Source organism: Notechis scutatus, chromosome 3, assembly GCF_049901735.1.
Source record: "Notechis scutatus isolate UNSWTSFEM ecotype Mainland chromosome 3, rNotScu1.2, whole genome shotgun sequence".
Classification (NCBI taxonomy): Eukaryota; Metazoa; Chordata; class Lepidosauria; order Squamata; family Elapidae; genus Notechis; species Notechis scutatus.
In genome coordinates this window covers 143,293,922-143,312,758 of record NC_142011.1, presented here as the reverse complement: position 1 = coordinate 143,312,758, position 18,837 = coordinate 143,293,922, and the positions used below count along the sequence as shown (strand labels likewise).

General features: G+C 41.2%; 1 protein-coding gene across 1 annotated transcript; it reads right to left on the bottom strand.

The window, feature by feature from the left end:
* Positions 1 to 1,211: 1,211 nt before the first annotated feature.
* On the bottom strand, positions 1,212 to 9,960 carry EDN1 (endothelin 1). Its single transcript, XM_026669900.2, has 5 exons — positions 9,599 to 9,960; positions 7,203 to 7,356; positions 4,912 to 5,070; positions 3,814 to 3,927; positions 1,212 to 2,685 (listed from the first exon to the last, which is right to left on the bottom strand). The coding sequence occupies exons 1-5, from the start codon at positions 9,663 to 9,665 to the stop codon at positions 2,544 to 2,546; spliced, it is 636 nt and encodes a 211-aa protein (XP_026525685.1). The 5' UTR covers positions 9,666 to 9,960; the 3' UTR covers positions 1,212 to 2,543.
* Between the last annotated feature and the right edge of the window lie 8,877 nt (positions 9,961 to 18,837).

Genomic DNA, 18,837 nt, shown 5'->3' with positions numbered 1-18,837 from the left:
AGTGCTAATAGTACTAATTACCCGGGATAGTTGGGAGTGACTGGAGACTGTTTTGGAAATGTTGTGGGAATCAACAAAGAAGAGAAGGAAGGCCTACAGACTCCTCTCCTCCTCCACCCCAAGCATTCTGCCATGAGGATATATGTTCAGCTCCACCCTGTCTTCCTTGGGAAATATCACAGGAAGACTTTACTTTATACTGACTGCTTTTACTAGCAGCTCCATCGAGGATGTCTTGAAGAGCATTGTGAGTTGGTTGAACAAAGTTGAGTCCTTCTCCATTTCCCTGTGTGTATAAGGCCGAGTCAGTCAAATGTTTGTGGGTTCCCCAGACTTATTCAGCCAAGAGGCAGCTTATATGTGCTTTAGTTCAGAATCTTGCTGCCTTCTTTGTGGGTAAACACAATTGGCTTATTCTTCACAAGTTTACAGGTAGTCCTTGATTTACAACCATTCCTTTAGCAACCGTTCAAAGTTGCAATGGTCACGTGATCAAAATTCTTGGCAACCGGCATGTATTTATAACATTAGCAGCTTCTGAGGTTACGTGATCACCATTTGCGACCTACCTAGCTGGCTTTCAACAAAGTCAATTGGGGAAATTGGATTCGCTTAATGACCTTATGAGTCACTTAACCACTTGATATATAACTTCACTTACATGTGCGGAGAAGGTGGTAAAATTGGGGATGACTCTCATAACTACCTTGCTTAGCAATGGAAATTCTTGTCCCAATTATGTTTGTAAATCAGTTGTAACTACCTGTACAAGGGGTTGTAATTTTAAGAGACTGTTTAGGTTGCCAGTATTGTAGATATACATCACTTGGACATAAATTATGCATGAATACCAATTTGCGTTGATATTTCCAGCAATCATTAACCCAAGTCATATGTATTTGTTTTATGAGGCTGTATATTAAAGTTAATTCCAAGTCTGTTATACCATTGTTTAATGTCTGATATATGGCGCCCATTCTTGTCTGAAGTGCTTACAAGGAACATTAGGTAATGCAATTTAGATGATCCAAGAATGGAATAAAACATTCTGTTTCCTAAGACTCAATTCAGATTAGGTACTTGAGAGAAGAATACGATATGTTGTCCACATATGAGCATGAAATCTTGTAACAACGGAAAATGTTAGTTTGATTAAAGTGAAGAAGCAACATAAGAGTACAAAAAAAAAATCAATATACTATAAAACAGACTGAGTAGTTCAAAATATTTATTTCTAGTATATTTACCTTAACAGGCATAAAGAATTTTCCAATTTCATACAGAAATTTATAAAACATATAAACATATAGACCAATATGGCCTGTTTTAATATAAGTTCAACATAGTAAATATAATTGACAATTGCCTGAATATAAATATAACGGTAAAGAACACATCATACAAAATATGATCCAGAAATATTATACAGAAAATTTATCATATAGATAAATCCATTGCTATTCATGTTTGCTTAGGATAAGCCTTTCATCTTAGTTTTAAACTAGCTTTGCCGTCAGATTTTATTTATAGAGAGCGAAGCTAAACAGCACAACCTCTTCGTACAACTTTGATCATTCAGTTCATATTTCATTCAGTGGCACTAAATTTTGATGTTTTCATATATACTGAACTTCAGGTATTTAACAATCCTTTATCACTCCAATTCTAATAACACTCTTTTAAAAACATGATCCACTGAAAAACAGTGAGATCCATTTTCTCAGACGACATTGCATCTTTGGGATGGGGGCAATTTATTTCATTCTCTTACCACCAGATTGTAGACAAACGTAATCTGCAATCCTGAAAGTCTAAAGCTAAATTAACTAAACTATAAGCAATCATGGTTAAAGGTAAGAGGTTGAAGCCAACACTCAAACCTCATTAAAATAGCTGAAATATTAGTTTGGCAAGAGTGCAACTCAGAGCATATGAGGTAGACCTGTAATTTAGAATATGTGCCTCAATCAGAATAGCAAAGTTATTTGGCCTTTAATCAAGATCAGAACTAAGGCATCTTCTCTTTCAAATCTTGATCTTTCCATTTTTGAACTGGCTTTGGGTTATACCGTGGCTGAACCCTGATAAATCAAAGGAGGTGATGCTTTAAATCACAGGTGACAAACTCGTTGCTGTCACGTGATATTTTGTGACGTTTTTCTATTTGTGGAGCTGGGGTAGGTGTGGCCTGTGCATGACGCATCTGGGCCATGGGCCGCCAGTTTGACACCCCTGCTTTAAATGTTACTCTCTTTTTGGAGCTGGGATCCAAACATGTCCATTCTTCATTTGACAGTCTTTAAAGGAAACTGTTGAGATCTTCTTTGATCCACTGAATTCCAATAAGTCTTTATCTGCGTTGTCATCAGTCTGAATGGAATATTTATGTGGGCTCTCCTTTACTTGTTTAGAGAGTTAATATTTAGATCAACTTTCCTTGATCTTTTCCTGAAGTAGAATGTGAAGAAGCCAAAACAAAAGCCTCAGCAAAGGTTTGTTAGAAAGTCGTGGTGACTTGAGGATTAGGCCTGGTGATCTTTCCACTACGATGTCATTTTCAAACTTTGCCAGATGTTTTGTTTTTCGTATGTCCGGTTATGCTTCAGCTTCCTTGGTTTGTGCAGCTTGCTTAGCAGTTTGGCAATATTGGAAGAAGCTTTGATACTGTTTCGAAGAGTATCCAACCTGCAGAAATAGAAGAGAACACATCAATTTAAATGATCGAATATGGTGGTGTACTGTATACAGATGTCACATATGCTAGTTGTCTTAGTCACATGAACATTTAATTAATTATCCTTTTTGGGGGGAAATACAAATTCTTTAATCTCTCTACAACCCAGAGTTACATACACCTAAAGGTATAATATTATTTTTCATACTACTGTTGGAGATGTGATGCAAGGCGTATAATGTAAATTCACATACTCTTGCAGCATTCAAATTTTCCTCACTTTGGGAGGAGGTTTAGGAGGTAACTAAAATATTAATATAATATTTGACCTCTGGATGGACTCAATTACAGCAGCAACAAGTGCCTTGTTGGAAGAGTTAAAGAGGCTGGGGACAGATCATTCAGAGAAAATCTATTTATGGAATTACTAAGAGTTGACACCAATTAGATGGCACATATTGATCAATCAATTTAATCTCCAAGAAAAGGGGGATACTAAAAGTATCTACTTGCTAAACACCTTTATATTTGACTTCTGTTAAAGCTATAGCAGAAAGGAGGTGTGAATGACAACAACAATGTCCCACATGCAAAATTAAAAAGAAACCTCTGGGAAGAATGACATTATTATCTATAAGAACAAGTAACAAAACCTCATTTTAATGGAATAGCTATAATAGGGGGCAGATGGTTATTAACAAACATTCATGAAATTAAGACCCTCTCCTTGGGTGATTTGCATAACAATATGAATTGTGCCATTTACACTTTTTATGCAGAAGACTTAATTGGTGCCGAAAATTGGTCAGTTCCCTGCAGAGGCTCTTGGCTCAAGTTCTGATAAAATGAGTTTCACTGTATATGGAGAACAGTACATTGATATCTTAACTAAAAACACTACACATTGGGGAAAAGCTGCCAAATCAGTCTATAGGAAATTACACAGCTCTAAATGTCCATTTCGAAGAACTGGAATCAGCTACATAAACCAGTTTAAAAAATGCAGAGTTGGCTTAGCTTCCACTGGGGGGGGAAAGAATTGACTTTTCACTTGTTTGAGATTTTATGCATTCTGTTGTGGTGTGCAGTACATGTACTCGAATCAATCATTTTTCCAGAAGTGGAAAGGACAATTTTACCTCTTCATTTTCTTGCTTTCAGTCAGTTGATGAAATGTACACTTCAGTCCAAGTCCTTTGCAATCCCTCCCTTTAAACAGATGTTTCCATTCCTTCTCTGTAGTGGACTGAGATCTGTTCACATCAATTTAAAAAAAGGTACAGCTGTGAGAAACATTAACATTTCTTGCACCTACTGTAGCACGTTTATTAAAGCTTAATCTTATTCTTCCTCTATATCTTTATCTTTACAACATTCATTCATTCATTTAACTGGTCAGATTTAGACAATTTATATGGTATAGGGATTGTGAAGCAAGGCTAGAATTCTACCAAGTTTGACTCTACCAAGGCCACAGAAGTTTAGTGGGTGACTCCGGGCCTTTCATCCTGCTCAGCCCAACCTGTCCCATAAAGTTATGGAGGGATAAGTTTGGAGGAAGGATTGTACATCGGGCAGTTTGAGGGTCTGAGGAAAGGAAGGATATAAATATAATAAATGAATATCCTGGTGTTCTCCAGGATCTCATATCACTAGCTTTTTCCCTATTTCCCCCAAATAACTCTATGGAGTACAATAAATTGAAAGGGTAACTAACTCAAAAGCCACAAAACAAGCTTCCATGGCTACAGTTTAACACCTTAATCGCACTGATTAAGTTCAAGGGTCTCCAAACTTGGCAATATTAAGACTTGTGGACTTCCAGAATTCCTCAGTCAGTCAGACCCCTGATTTGGTTGAAGAAAATATCCAAGATCAGAGAGAAGCATCCCATATCCTCCAAATGTTGGGAGCTGCACTCTGATAGACTATACCATTAGCCATATTGACTGGGAATGATGACATTTGAACTTCAAAAGAGGGCATCAGTTGCTTGTCCCTGCTCAAAATCATGGGTATCATGTCTAAATAAGACTAGCATCCTAGTGCTAGTTGAACATGATAAACTTTAATGACACCCTGTTTCTTTCGATGCTTCAAAGCCCGTAGCCTTTGTTCACTTAATTGATACCACCGCAAAAGTCAGGCTATGGTAACTCAAATATTTAGAGATGAAGTAGGCATATTGGGATCCAATTTATAATCCATTCACTATAGGCTAGCAAAAGAAAATTTACCTGTGCTCTGTTCTTGACTGACAAAAGTTCATACACTTCTTGTCGTTCAGGCTAGCACAGTGGCATCTGCTGTGAGATGGCTGAAGTGTGTCAAGTGGTAAGTCTTTTACAGACCGTCTGGTTCGAGAAAGGCTTCCAAGCCCATATGGCACAATCCGCCTATCATGAAAAAATTTAAAAAATATATTCAATGAGTAACATGTGGTCTCCCAGTTATTCCTAGGCTACAATTCCCATCATCCCTCACCGCTGACCATGCTGGCAGAATCAGATTGGAATTACAACTTGGTGTGAAATGTCTGGTTTTACCAAGCTCCATACACACAGTCATCTATGAGGCCAATCACAGTTCAAACTTCTAATAATTTGGCACCGTTATTAGTATCCTCTTACCAAAGAAGCATCCTCAAACTCCCTCACCCACAGACCTCCTTTTAAGCCAAATAACTAAAGCAGGATTGGTATGTGCTAGCAGCAGATGGCGGCGTTCAAATACATTTCAGCACGCTTATCAAGGATTACACAACACAATTTGTCTGATAGCAACCTGTCTTTGGCTTGCCTTTGCTAATTTGATTAACTGCAGTTCCGCCTCACATGCTGCTAATGCAGCAGAATCCCATAGGAGAACACTGGGGCCAGATTTTGTCTTTGCAAACTCTGCTCATGGTATACCAAGCCAGTTTCAGTTTAATACCACAAATGAACCAATTAAAATCAGATTTCATGCATGAGAGCAAATAGCTGAGCTTGTTTGAACAGTGCTGTACTATCAAATATGTATGTATGCATGCATATATGCATGTATGTAAATATGCATGTATTTGTTGTATTGTGTGTAATAAATACAATGCAGAAAAAAACTACATTAAACCTTAGGATTATGTCTGCAGGCTTTGACAATTTAATAAAAACAGCCCATGCAAATACATTGCAAATTAAGAAATACATCCAAACAAATGTTTGCTGTTAATAATCCTTACTCGCCAAGCTGCAGCGTGGCACCCTTAAATACATAGCTACAAAGAGCAAGGTTGCAAATCTACAAACTGCTTAGAAGCAAGCAGAATGCCACTGTATTAGATGCAGAGGCCAATCCAAAAGAATTACATTAATTCAGGTAGTCCTCAACTTACAAGAGTTCATTTAGTGACCGATCAAAGTTACAACGGCACTGAAAAAAAGTGACCCTTACGACCCTTTTTCCTCTCATCTGACCATTGCAGCACCCCGAAATTCAGACACTTGGCAACTGACTCATATTTATGACAGTTGCAAATATTTTGGGGTCATGCGATCCCCTTTTGCGACCTTCTGACAAGCAAAGTCAATGGGGAAGCCAGATTCACTTAACAACCATGTTACAAATTTAACAACTGGAGGGATTCACTTAACAACTGTGGCGAGGTAAGTCATAACATGGGGCAAAACTCACTTAACAAATGTCTTACTTAGCAACAGAAATTTGGGACTCAATTGTTGGTTGTAAGTCGAGGACTACCTGTATTTATACTTTTCCAGGAAAACAGTTCTGGGGTGTGCACTCGTTACCCTAACACACTTATTTTTATACCCACTTCTTCTAACCTGGTGCTGATTGTGGCAATTCACCTTTGCTTCTTTAAATTGCTAGAAGCAAGCAACTCTGCCTGAACTAATAGAGCTTTCCCCAAATTATTCTAAGTCTATTGTGCAATTAGACTTCCCATTTGTGGGGCTTTGGATCCGGCTGATACTTTATTTATTTTTAATATTTTTATTGCATTTTTTTCTCTTTACACATTTTAAGCATCTTTAACAGTACTGAGGCATCTTTGTTACACATTTCCATACACTTCTAATTACTCGTATATATCACAATACCTTCTTCTTCTCTCTACAATTTTTATTCCTATTGTCTATCCCTTCATACCAATTTTCCCATACCGCATAATACTCTGAATCTTCTTTACCTTTTAACTCTAGTGTAAGTTTGTCCATTTCTGGCTGATACTTTAATCAGGGGTCTCCAACCTTGGTCACTTTAAGACTTGTGGACTTCAACTCCTAGAACTCCTCAGCCAGCAAAGCTTAAAGCAAAGCTGGCTGAGGAATTCTGGGAGTTGAAGTCCACAAGTCTTCAAGTGACCAAGTTTGTGGACCCCTGACTTTAGATAGCCGTGGCCAGATAAAAAGCTGAGCTGGCCTTAACAGAGGAATCCTAGACGTAATTAAACACAGCCCCGCAGCGATATTTTTTTTTTTAAAGCACTACATTAATGGCTTAGTGCCAAGGAGGAGGCCGTACTTACTCCGGGGTGTTAATCCAGATGATGTCCAGGTGGCAGAAATAGATGCACTCTTTGTCCATCAGGGAATAACAGGAGCAACGCTTCACCCTGCGTGGCGGTGAGGGGGCGCTCGCGGGCTGCTTGGTGGCTCCCACCCAGGCACCGACCGCCGCGTCTGAGGAGAAAGAGAAAAAAACATAACCGTCGCTGAGCGATGCCAGAGGCAGAAGCGATTCGAAGCAGGAGGAAGCGGGAGATTAAAGCGGGGAAAGAAAGAGCCGGTTGGGAAAAGGGAAGCGGAGCATCTCGGACGAACTGAGGAGACGTGGGGAAGCCTGAGGGGCGGGGGTGGGGGTAAACCTGTGGAAAAGCTTCGAGAACTGCACGGGGCTCCTCGCTGAGCGACCCGCGTCGTTTTAAGGGGCCAGAGCGGGAAATGCAAACACCGGCTAGTCCGGTTTGGAACCGAACCTCCCAGCCCATTCCGATCCTCCCTGGAAGCCAACCAAGCTCTCTCTATCCCAGGGGGTCTCCAACCTGGGCCACTTTAAGCCTGGAGGACTTCAACTCCCAGAATTCCCCAGCCAGCTGGCTGGGGAATTCTGGGAATTGAAGTCCACCAGGCTTAAAGTGGCCCAGGTTGGAGACCCCTGCTTAGTCTATCGGGTTGACGGGCGCTCTGGCTGCAAAGGCGAGCAAGCCCCCCCAGGTGCTAGCAGGCTATTCTATACAGCGCTTCCGAGCCTTTAGGCAGCGCGGTTCATGGGAAGTGTAGTCCCAAATAGTTGAAGGGGAACTGGATAGCCTACCTCTATGAAGCAAATGACGGGGGAGCCGGGGGCGCAAAACCCTTTCCTGTCTATGGAGATTCTCAGCCATCCAGGTCCTGGTTGTCCCAAAGGTGTTTTTTTTTTCCCCTCAAGAGGCAACTGGACTTTCTGGTTTATTTCTTTTTTTCTTTGAAAACGTTTCGCTTCTCCTCCAAGAAGCTGCTTCAGCTGTTACAGTGTCTTGCATAGGGCACCCTGGGAAGAAATGAATCCCCCACCCTCCAGTCAGAGCTGAAGAAGCTTCTTGGATGAGAAGCGAAACGTTTTTCAAGCAAAAACAAACAAACAAAAAACAACAACCAGAAAGTCAAGTTGCCTCTTGGGGGGGGGGATGCACCTTCCGGTCAGTTTTCGCTTTTATGGGATCGCCCAAAGAGACGCTCGCCCCCCAAAATAAACCGGGATTTCAATTTTCCCCCAATGCCAAAACCAGCACTTGTGAATGACGCGAGGGGTTGGGGAAAGCTATCCGAAACTCACGCTGGACTGCAAAGAGGGAAACCGCTACAATTGAGAAGGCTTAGAGTTACTAACCTCTACCTGGCACAACACGATAAACTTTAAATCGGGGTTTACCTATCACAGTGGCGAAGCCCAAGCCAAAACACACACACACACACATTCTGCCTCGAGGAGGAACGAACCATGCCAACATCACATTAACCTACAATTGTTTTTAGGGCGGCGTATCGTACGAATGCAACCGCAGTGGCTTGTTCAGTGGCGATACCTGGTTTAGTTTCTGGAGAATCGCAGCTGAGGATATCAGTTTTTAAGCCCATTTACCTCGCCTCCTTTGAAATCAACAGATCCACGCTCTCTCTTAATTATCTGGAGCCCTTGGTGCTCTTCTGAGCTCGGATGCTTCTGTTTTTTTCCAGACGTCTCATGGCCCAATTAGGTAACCTCATCAGCGCCATGGAGTGTGTGGTTTGCTAGCGAATGCTGAAGTCTCTTTAATTCTACTTAGGGTTTGTCCATCCGCTCTCAAGTGTCCCAAGATTTTGCTGCCTGAATCTCACTCAACTTTCCAACTCTCAAACCATCCCTCTGGGCTAATCGCCTAGCGAGCTAGTGAATCCAGCAGGCAGAAGAGCTCTTCCAATACCTCCTTGGACGTATTTCTTTTTTTTAAAAAAAAAAAAGAATTCTAGTGCTAAAACTTGCTCCCCAAATTCGCAGCGGCCACCGCTAAAGCGAGCTTTACAGCAGTAGATCCCGCCACCTCTCAGAAGCAGCCTTCGCCCGCGGGATCGAACCTAGGACCGGCGTCTAACGATTTTTCGGATGAATTGGCCTTGAGGACCGGAGTCCTGAAGTTGCCCCTTGACGAGGCTAAGCAAGCGCCTGACCTGGCTTTTGGATTAGGGAATCTTCCTCCCAACCTTGGCAAACTTGAAGCCTTGGAGGAGTTGAAGTCCGCCAGGCTTAAAGTTGCCAAGGTTGGAGAGCCCCGTTTTGGAACCACAGAGCGCCCGAGTTTTGGCGGTCTTCCTTGGAGACGGATGCAGCCTATCGGCGAAGCCCAACCTGGGCTAAAAGAATCCACGTGCAGAAGACTTGAACAATTCCAAACATCAAACTTACCGGCGTGTTGAGCTCCCTGGCTGATCACAAAAAGCAGGGGAAGGAGGATCATCCGCGCGTAATCCATCCCGACGGTTCCTCCGGCTTAACCCCAGGGGCGGGCAAGAGGGAATTGAACGCCCTTTATAAACCCCCCGCTTCAAAGTCCCGAGGCAGGTTGCAGGCGGGCACGATCGCTCGATCCCTCCCGTCCCCGAAGCCACCTCTGGCCGCAGTCCGAGAGGCAGGCTGCGCGCAATAGAGGAGGGCTTTGTGGAGCAGGTGGGCAGGCGCTGCTGCTGCTGCTGCTGCTACTATCACTACTACTACTGCTTGCAGCTGCTTGCTGTTTCCAGCGAGGCTCCTCGAGCGCTTCTGGCTCCGGTCGGACTCTCGGCGGCTCCTTTTATACGCACCCCCGGGAGAGCGGAGTAAACAAACCCGACTTTATGATGTTATTGTGTTATTAGTCACCCGGAGTCAACGTGCAGGAGAAGATAAGGGCAGGCTTGGAAAGGAAATCGCTGCAAGCTTCAGAGAGGCAGACGCCGTCTGGCAGGGTTACACAGGAAAATAAATACGCGGCGCAGACTTTTCAAGGAAAAAGGGCAGCTTCGGCACTTTGCCCACAGGGGCGCGCTGCTCGCCAGAACCTCTGCAGGTCTGTCTCCCCGTCTGTCCCCCCCCCACTCCACCCTCCCGGAATTTCTATAGTGAATTCTTTCTGGGTCAGAACTGAACAACAAGGAGCCTAATAATATCTTTCCTTTATTAAGCACGCGCACGTTTAAAAAATAAAAAAATCTCTGCGCATTGACAAACTTTTCATCATATAGGAAGTTAGCACCCACTCCTCTCCTAGAAAATTGAAATAGCCTAGGAAATATTAAAAAGGCAGAATATTTCCCCTAAAAAGAGTAGAAACTCAGAAGCAGAAACAACTCAGAAGCAGAAGCTCACCCCCCACCTTTGTTAATGGGTGGGCCATTAAGGCCTGGGCCAGAATACTTTACATAACAAAGATCTCCAGGTAAAGCTATTGCAATTGCCAAAAGCCCTTTTCAGTGCATCATCATCAGGCAAGGCTCAACCTAGCCTGGAACTCAGGACAGCCTACAGAGTTGCCCCTGCATGGCCCCATGGGAGTCTGACAACCAATCAGAATACAAGCTCCAATTCAAATCCCAACGAAGGTTATACAACCCAGGCACTCTCAGCATATCAGTCCTTCTTCTTGATCTCTTCCTTCACCTTGAAGCATGTGATCATCCTTTTCACTTTGGAGCTTCAAGCCATGTGGTCCTGTCCACCATTAAACCTTCCAAACAGCCTCCATGTTTCCAGTGTCTTTTCCCCCACTTGGAACTGAACCCAGAAGGATATTTCTTCCAACAATCAGTTGGTTGCAAAAAGGCCCATGGCTAGAGGATGCTGATACATGATGACATCCTCAGTTCTTGGGAAGAACTTGTAGATGAAGGCCAACACCAGCTAAAGGACTGGCGGCTGCTAATAACAATGCCCTGCAACAATGCCTTTAATATTAAGAGCCATGGTGGCACAGGGATTAGAATGCAAGTATTGGGAGCTAATTCTGCCGACTGCCATCAGTTCGATCCTGACTGGCTCAAGGTTGACTTCAGCCTTTCCATCTTTCCGAGGTCAGTAAAATGAGGACCCAGATTGTTGAGGGCAATATGCTGACTCTGTAAACCACTCAAGAGAGTAGGATAAAGCACTATGGAGCGATATATAAGTCTAAGTGCTCTTGCTATTAAACAGCAAAGTCCTGCCTATCCCAAATCCTTGGGAAGGATCTGATAGGTGGGTAAATATGCCAAATCCGGTCTAGATATCAGACTGTGCGACCAACCATAATAATAATAATAGTATTCCCAGCAACCATTTCCCAGCAACTCTGGATGGTTCAAAATTGTTAAAACCTTTTAAATATAGAGAACAATACAAAAGACCCAAAACAGCGGAAGGCAAAGGGAGGAGGATGGCAGAGGGGAACAGAAAGGAAGAAAGGGGTTTCAATTATCCTCTCCAAAGAGCCCTTTGAAACCCCAGTTTGTTCATAAAACTCTCTGCATTTGGGTACGCTAATAGACATTCAACCACCCAACCTTGCGTGTAGGAAAAATGATCATGGAGCAGGCATCAGACTGATACAGACATCACTGTGTGAACTGACATTTCCTAGTTCTAAATGACACACTAAAATGAAGAATATTATTCAGAGTATTGAAAAACATAATTTTCTTAAATCTGGAGGTTTTTTTTAAAAAAAGTCTCTTAATGAACACTTAAAAGTAGAGAGGGAAATGGGTAATAAAAATATTACTTCAGAGGTTTTGAAGAATGTATAGGTTGGGTCCTAGGCAGGCAGTTGGGAAAGAGTCCTAAGTAAATTTTACTTGTCCAATCTGGATGAGGGGAGAAAAAAGCACTGGTGGATCATGTAATCATCAAATTGCTAACTTGGTTTGTCCCCCTGGACTCTGTGGCTTAACAAAATACCCAATTAACAACTGGGGGTAAAGATAATTCTTTGCTCTTATCAGAGAGGTTACATTTCTGACACTTGGCATATTGCAGTTAACACCTGATATCAGGTCCCCTCCCTGTTGTGAACAGTTTCACCTGCTATTTTTTGAATAGCAAGTATAGTTAAAGGCAAAGATAAACAGACAAAGCGACACAAATACAATCCTTACTCCCCTGGGGCATCTGTTGTTTTAAAAAAACTATCTCACCCATCAAAGATCTGGATCTGGATTTTATTTTTTTTGTGGGAAGCCTTTTTTTCCCTTAGTATTTCTTAGTATTTCTGTGCTTTGAGATTTAGCTCAATTAACAGCAAACCAAAATGTATTCGCTGTACCACCATGTAGGAAGTTAGCACCCACCCCTCTCCTAGAAAAATGAAATATCCTAGGAAATATTAATAAGGCAGACTATTTCCCCCTAAAAAGAGTAGAAACTCAAGAGCAGAAACTCACCTCAGAAGCAGAAACTCACCCCCACCTTTGTTAATGGGTGGGCCATTAAGGCCTGGGCCAGAATACTTTACAATCATAACAAAGATCTCCAGGTAAAGCTATAGCAATTGTTCAAAAGTCCTTTTCAGTGCATCATCATCCAGCAAGGCTCAACCAAGCCTGGAACTCAGGACAGCCTACAGAGTTGCCCCTGCATGGCCCCATGGGAGTCTGACAACCAATCAGAATACAAGCTCCAATTCGAATCCCAACAAAGGTTATACAACCCAGGCACTCTCAGCATATCAGTCCTTCTTGATCTTTTCCTTCACCTTGAAGGATGTGATCATCCTTTTCACTTTGGAGCTTCAAGCCATGTGGTCCTGTCCACCATTAAACCTTCCAAACAGCCTCCATGTTTCCAGTGTCTTTTTCCCCACTTGGAACTGAACCAGAAAGATATTTCTTCCAACAACCAAAAGCTTTCTTTGCCCAGCAAACTTTTGTTCAAGATAGAGAGACCACTTCATACTTTTCACCCTTCCAGTATTAATCCTAAAAATGCCATGGACTTTTTTTTGGTGGGAGTGGTGGAACATGGATATGCAGTGAAGAAATTCACATTTTCATGACATTCTATCCTTTTGTTTTTCCGCTATTGAGTGTACAGCCTATTGTTATATTTAAGGAATTTAAGAAACATACATCCAGCCGTCCACTTTTGGTCCCACAACAACCCTAATAAATAGTTTAAATAGGAAGAAAGTGATAGTTCACAGTAAAATCAAAATCCTTTATTAGGTATAATTGTGTATATTTGCATATGTACCTTTGGAGCAGAATGACTTTTGTGATTCTGGAAAGTCTTTTAATATCTATGTTTTGTGTTATAGATTTCTCTGTGTCTTTCTGTGAGTTGGACTCAAAAGGTTCCACCCTATCTAGGAAGGTTTGATCTCTCTGGTTCTTTCATCCTATTGAGCCAGAGGACATTACACAGTCCCATAATTAGAAGCCTGATCATTCAGAACTGGTGTCAGAGATAAGGGATCTCCATCATTCAGCCCTTCACTGAAGCCCCGCACACCTTTTGTTCCTGGGAGCCACCTCTGTGAGGGATTAGTGGGTCTTTGAAGCCTTCTCTGAAGCCCCTGTTCATCTTTTGTTGCAGACCACAAAACATAGATTCTTAAACATCAAACATCTGCAGGCATTAACAGTTAATTAGCACTGCAATTTGCTTTCTGCAGACAGGCAGATTTTAACTGGCAAGCGCCATTGTAAGGCTGGGTTTGGAATTGTTAGGCCTAGGGCTCCAATGGTGGGCATTGTTTGAGAAGTGATTCGAACTGACAGTTCTGGAAGCTCTGGCACCTTGCTTCAACACTGGAGGAGTTGGGTCGCCTGCTGGAAAGGGGTGTGTAAAGCTCACCACCGAATCTGGGCACTCACCCACATCAGAGAACTTCCATGTCATGCCCTGCCTTCCCACTGCATTCTTCCAATGTTGAAGAAGTCATACTTTAAAAGTTGCAAGAAGGGGGAAATTTCTTATTTCAGGCATATTTGTGGATACTTATCCAATAAATCACGGAAATATCACAGCCTCAGTGCTCCGTTTTCTAATTTACACTTTCCTTTCTACAACTAGATGATTACACTCAGGGCAGTTCATAGTTGTACAGAAAAATTCCATTGCAAATTATAACAAATCTGGAATGTCATTGAACTATATTAATAAAACAGCAAACCAGCATCTAAATCAAAGGTGTTTTTGTAATTGTAATTCTGCACAACATACTTGCCCATGAGTTATTCAACCCAATGTTCTGGTTTTGCAAAATCATATGGGAATCATATATTTATTGCGTGGCTTAAATATATGCACTAGGCTAAAATGCAGCAGGCCAACTTGTGATTCAGTGCGGGATGCAAAGTCAAGCTATGGATTGTGCAGAAGGGGGAAATTTTCTGTTCTTTATATCTACTGACTCTTCTCCTAACGATGCAATGGTAAGGTCACACAGGCGAAGCATGAAGTTTTTCATTATTGTGGCATTAGCATTCAACCGAGATGGCAAATTATCCAATGCACACTAGAATAAAAAGACGACTGACACATTTTTAAAAATGCATTTAGTAATTAAGTGATTATCATCATTCATCAGTATAAAAAAAAAGCCAGAGAAATGACACTTATAGAATCTGTGTGTATATATACATACAGAAACATACACACACACACACAAAACATATAGAGTACACAGAGAAAGCTCACATTAAGTATATTTTGGCACAATTTCTTCAATTTTCCTGTTTTTTTTTCTGGGTATTGGTCTCTTAATAAGAGCAGTAGGTCCCCTAAGTCCTTCCTAGAAATAGAGACGTGTGATCCTTTCTAATCTTATAAACAGTACAATAATACATGAGATAATAGGTTCAGTATCATCATGAGCACATAGGATTTCAATAGGCTAGACCAGGGGTATCAAACTGAAGGCCCGTGGGTCGCATCCGGTCCATGGGATGCTTAGATCTGGCCCATGGGGCCACCCAGGGAAGGACCGTCCTGCAGTGCCTCTGCCAGCAAAAACAGAAAATACAATTTTTAACTCATGTTTTCATTGTTAAAAATTTACAAGTAGGCATGCTGAGGGGCTAACAATGTGACCCTAGACATGTTTACTAAGGAGTATGTTCCATTCTGTTCCATGGTATGATACTACTGGTTTGTGGTCTAAGGGAGTTATGTGACATATTTTACATAAGATGGTCTACTGCAGGGATGTCCAAGCTTGCCAACCTTAAGACTTGTGGAATTCCACTTCTAGAATTCCCCAACATGAATTGGAGAATTCTAGGAGTTGAAGTCCATGAGCCTTAAAGTTGCCAAGATTGGACACCCCTGTTCTACTGTCTGAAAGGCTGTCCCAGCCAAGGCCAATTTAAAAGTTCAGAACTATAATAAGGAAAAATAGAAATCGTGCTGTTCACCATGCTCACAGCAATCACTTAGGTTTTGAACTGAACTGCTGTTCACCTCTAACCGTCTTAATCCAACTGACTATGGATAGCCAGAGTACAGTTCTATTTAGATTATGGAATTACATCCATATGTCCATGTATACCTATAATTTAGCTTACATTGTTTTTGGGAAACACTTGCTCTAGTTTCTACTGATTCTCTTCTGGTGATGCTTAAATGGTCACCAGATACAAATTCTACTGGAAAAAGTAATAATAAAAGGAAAAAAGGAAGTGCATTTTCAAGGGCTCCCCACTCCTGTAAGACATATGAATGCACTGATAAAACATGTTGTTATGAATGTATCTGCTCAAACTTTTTAAAAAAATATCCAGATATAATATTGTGTTTGCTTGCCAATGAGGATGTTTCTTCCCACACATGCATTCCTGGATGATATCTCCAAATCCAGCTGCATTCCTTTAGGACCACAGATGAGAGAGAGAGAAAACGAGAAAACGATTGAGCTCTTGAACCATTCTACCCATGGGGCTCGATGGGCTGGGAGAGGTACATATTTCATTTGCCCATTTCCAGCCTGGTTTTAGAGCTTTCCAGTGCTGCTGAATTGGGTGTCTAGCAGATAAGTTTACCTGTAATTTCTCCATCATTGCTGGAGGAAGCTGCTCATTCTGGTGAAGAAGGTCCTGTGAAAGCAGAAAGATAGGCTATGTCCACACAAGACGCTTAGCCTGCTGATGTTTTCTGAGTTTGCGAGAAACACTGAACAATTAATCAGACAGACTGCATTCAAGCAAGATGCGAAGAGGGAAACAAACAAACAATTCAATGCTATCCAAATTTTGCACATTGTACAAATGCAACAACTAGGTCTTTCCATTTGTTTGGCTGATTATATTATGCAGACTGAAGCAAACATGATGAATCCAGGATATAAGCTACAAGCCAATATCCCCGAGGACTTGATTGTTGTACAGTGATGTTGGACTCATCAACATGGCACATAACACATTCCCCAAATTGTCCTAGTTATTTTCTTTATTACTTTGCTCCTGTCCGCTGCCTTAATCAGATTCATTTGGTAATGAGTTTGAATGAGCTATCAAATAGAATGAGTTTTGGCTTTGTTGCCTGTTTTAGATCTGTTGGCATATATATTAAAGGAATTCAAAATTTGAAAGGACCTGAGCAACTCTCCATCTAGAGTTGTGATTAAAGAAGTGGTACCATTGAAAGAGGGAAGAATCCATTCAGCCAGAATCAGATCAAATCAGCAAAGAATGAATGCCTAGATTTTGCTCCTAGCATTCATTTTCCTACAAAACTGTGAAATGGTAAACAACCACAATTCCTGAACCTGCATAGTGAGTGGGCATGCAATAATGAATTTGGAAGAAAATGTAAACCAATACATTAGGCACTATACTGTATTACATACTATATAATGCTATATTTTTACAGTAATAATGGTAATAGCCCTCTGTATGATCGAAGTTTTCAAAACCTATTTTTTCTACATTTAAAACTCTATGGATGACTAGTGGCCATCCTGAAAACAGACAATATTCTACCCTATTTATCTGTCAAACAGCAATTGTGTTTGGATCTATTTGGAGAAAGGAATGTCATATGTCATGAAAAAATGCTGTGGTGTTGGCCTTGCCTGGAGACCAAATATTAAATGTGGCTTTTTTCAGGTAGGACCTTTGAACCTTCACATTGCAATGGAGATTGTATTGATTGGCACCTTGTTGTTCTTCCATAGTTGAGTTCAAGATGACATCTTGATGACTCACATGCTGTCTTCCATTGAAACACAACTTCTGAGAGTGGACCAACTTGTTCCCCTTGGTATTGTGTTGGGTCTGAGTGGTTTGGATTACATTATAATGTTGCTGTTGTTGTTGTTTTGTCTTTTAAACTATTTCTATTTATAGTCTGTTCCATTTTACTGAATGTCTATATTCTCACAATATTCCCAAATCTAGATCTACTTAGCAACAGGATGGTAGGCATGCTCTTCTTCAGACCCTGCCTTGATGACAAGCCTTTGTTAGGTTCTTCAAATTGTAGGATTCAAGAAAAGAAGATAGGAAATGCATTCAGTTGCTGGGGGTTGGGAGTATCACATTGGGAAAAACTACTTCTTTATCTGGGAATGAATGCTAATGTCTCTCTTCCTCCTGAATGGACAGTTATGATTATATGAGAAGTACATAATCCCTCCGTATCTTGTTTCACATTGTTTTAGAGTTGATCCCAAATATGAGTTGTTTTAAAGCCATTTTTGTTCGCTTGAAAAAACTGATCCTTCCCTAGCAATATATTGCTTTAGTAGAAGAATCAAGCCACAAGATGGTGCTGCACTCTACATTTTTATGATTTTAAAAAAAACCTGGAATGGAGTAAAATACAAGCTAGAGTTTAATAGTAGTCATCGATTTTTTTTTTTTTTTGCAGTGATTTTAATAGTGGAACAAAAATCCAGCCTTCCTTCTCTCTCCATATAAAAGTAAACAATAGGTGAGACTGTTGGAAGAAATATCTTTCTGGTTCAGTTCCAAGTGGGGAAGAAAGACACTGGAAATATGGTGACTGCTTGGAATGATGGTTTAATTGTGGACAATTAAAGAATTGATTAATTGGAGCTCCAAAGTGAAAAGAACAACCACATGCTTCAATATGAAGGAAAAGAAAGAAGGGCTGATATGCTGAGTGTGCCTGGGTTTTAAACCCTCTGTTGGGATTTGAATTTGAGCTTGTATTCTGATTGGTTGCCAGACTCCCACGAGGCCATGCAGGGGCAACCTTGCTGGATGATGCACTGAAAGGGCTATAGTTTTAACTGGAGATCTTTGTTATGTAAAATAGGCTGGCCTAGGCCAGAATAATGGCCCATTAGCAAAGGTGGGGGGGGCTGAGTTTCTGCTTCTGAGTTTCTACTCTTTTTAGGGGAAATATTCTGCCCTTTTAAGGTATTTCCTAGGATGCTTCATTTTTCTAGGAGGGGGTAGGTGCTAACTTCCCACAGGATAATTGAGCCAAAGGAGTCAACACAACTTGAAGACACAATTAATTTTAGAGCACCGGGAATAGAACTTTTAAATTTCCACTGAGCAATGAGGATCATTAGGAGATTCTAAGCGGTGGAAACACTGACTTTTACCAAGGCAAGAGTTTTTTAAAACAAGTCTGTTGAACAAAGCATAATGGCTTGGTTTGTATATAATGCTAAATACTAATGAGTGAGGTCATGTCAAGTTGAAAGCAGACCAACCGCACTAGGCTTA

What these genes read in the sequence shown, in the direction of transcription:
- EDN1 (XM_026669900.2), bottom strand. Translation starts at nt 9,665, where the DNA reads ATGGATTACGCGCGGATGATCCTCCTTCCCCTGCTTTTTGTGATCAGC. An exon ending in CCAGGGAGCTCAACACGCCG is followed by an intron (nt 7,357 to 9,598) that starts GTAAGTTTGATG and finishes CTTTCTCCTCAG; the next exon opens with ACGCGGCGGTCGGTGCCTGG. An exon ending in CAGTCAAGAACAGAGCACAG is followed by an intron (nt 3,928 to 4,911) that starts GTAAATTTTCTT and finishes TGATGTGAACAG; the next exon opens with ATCTCAGTCCACTACAGAGA.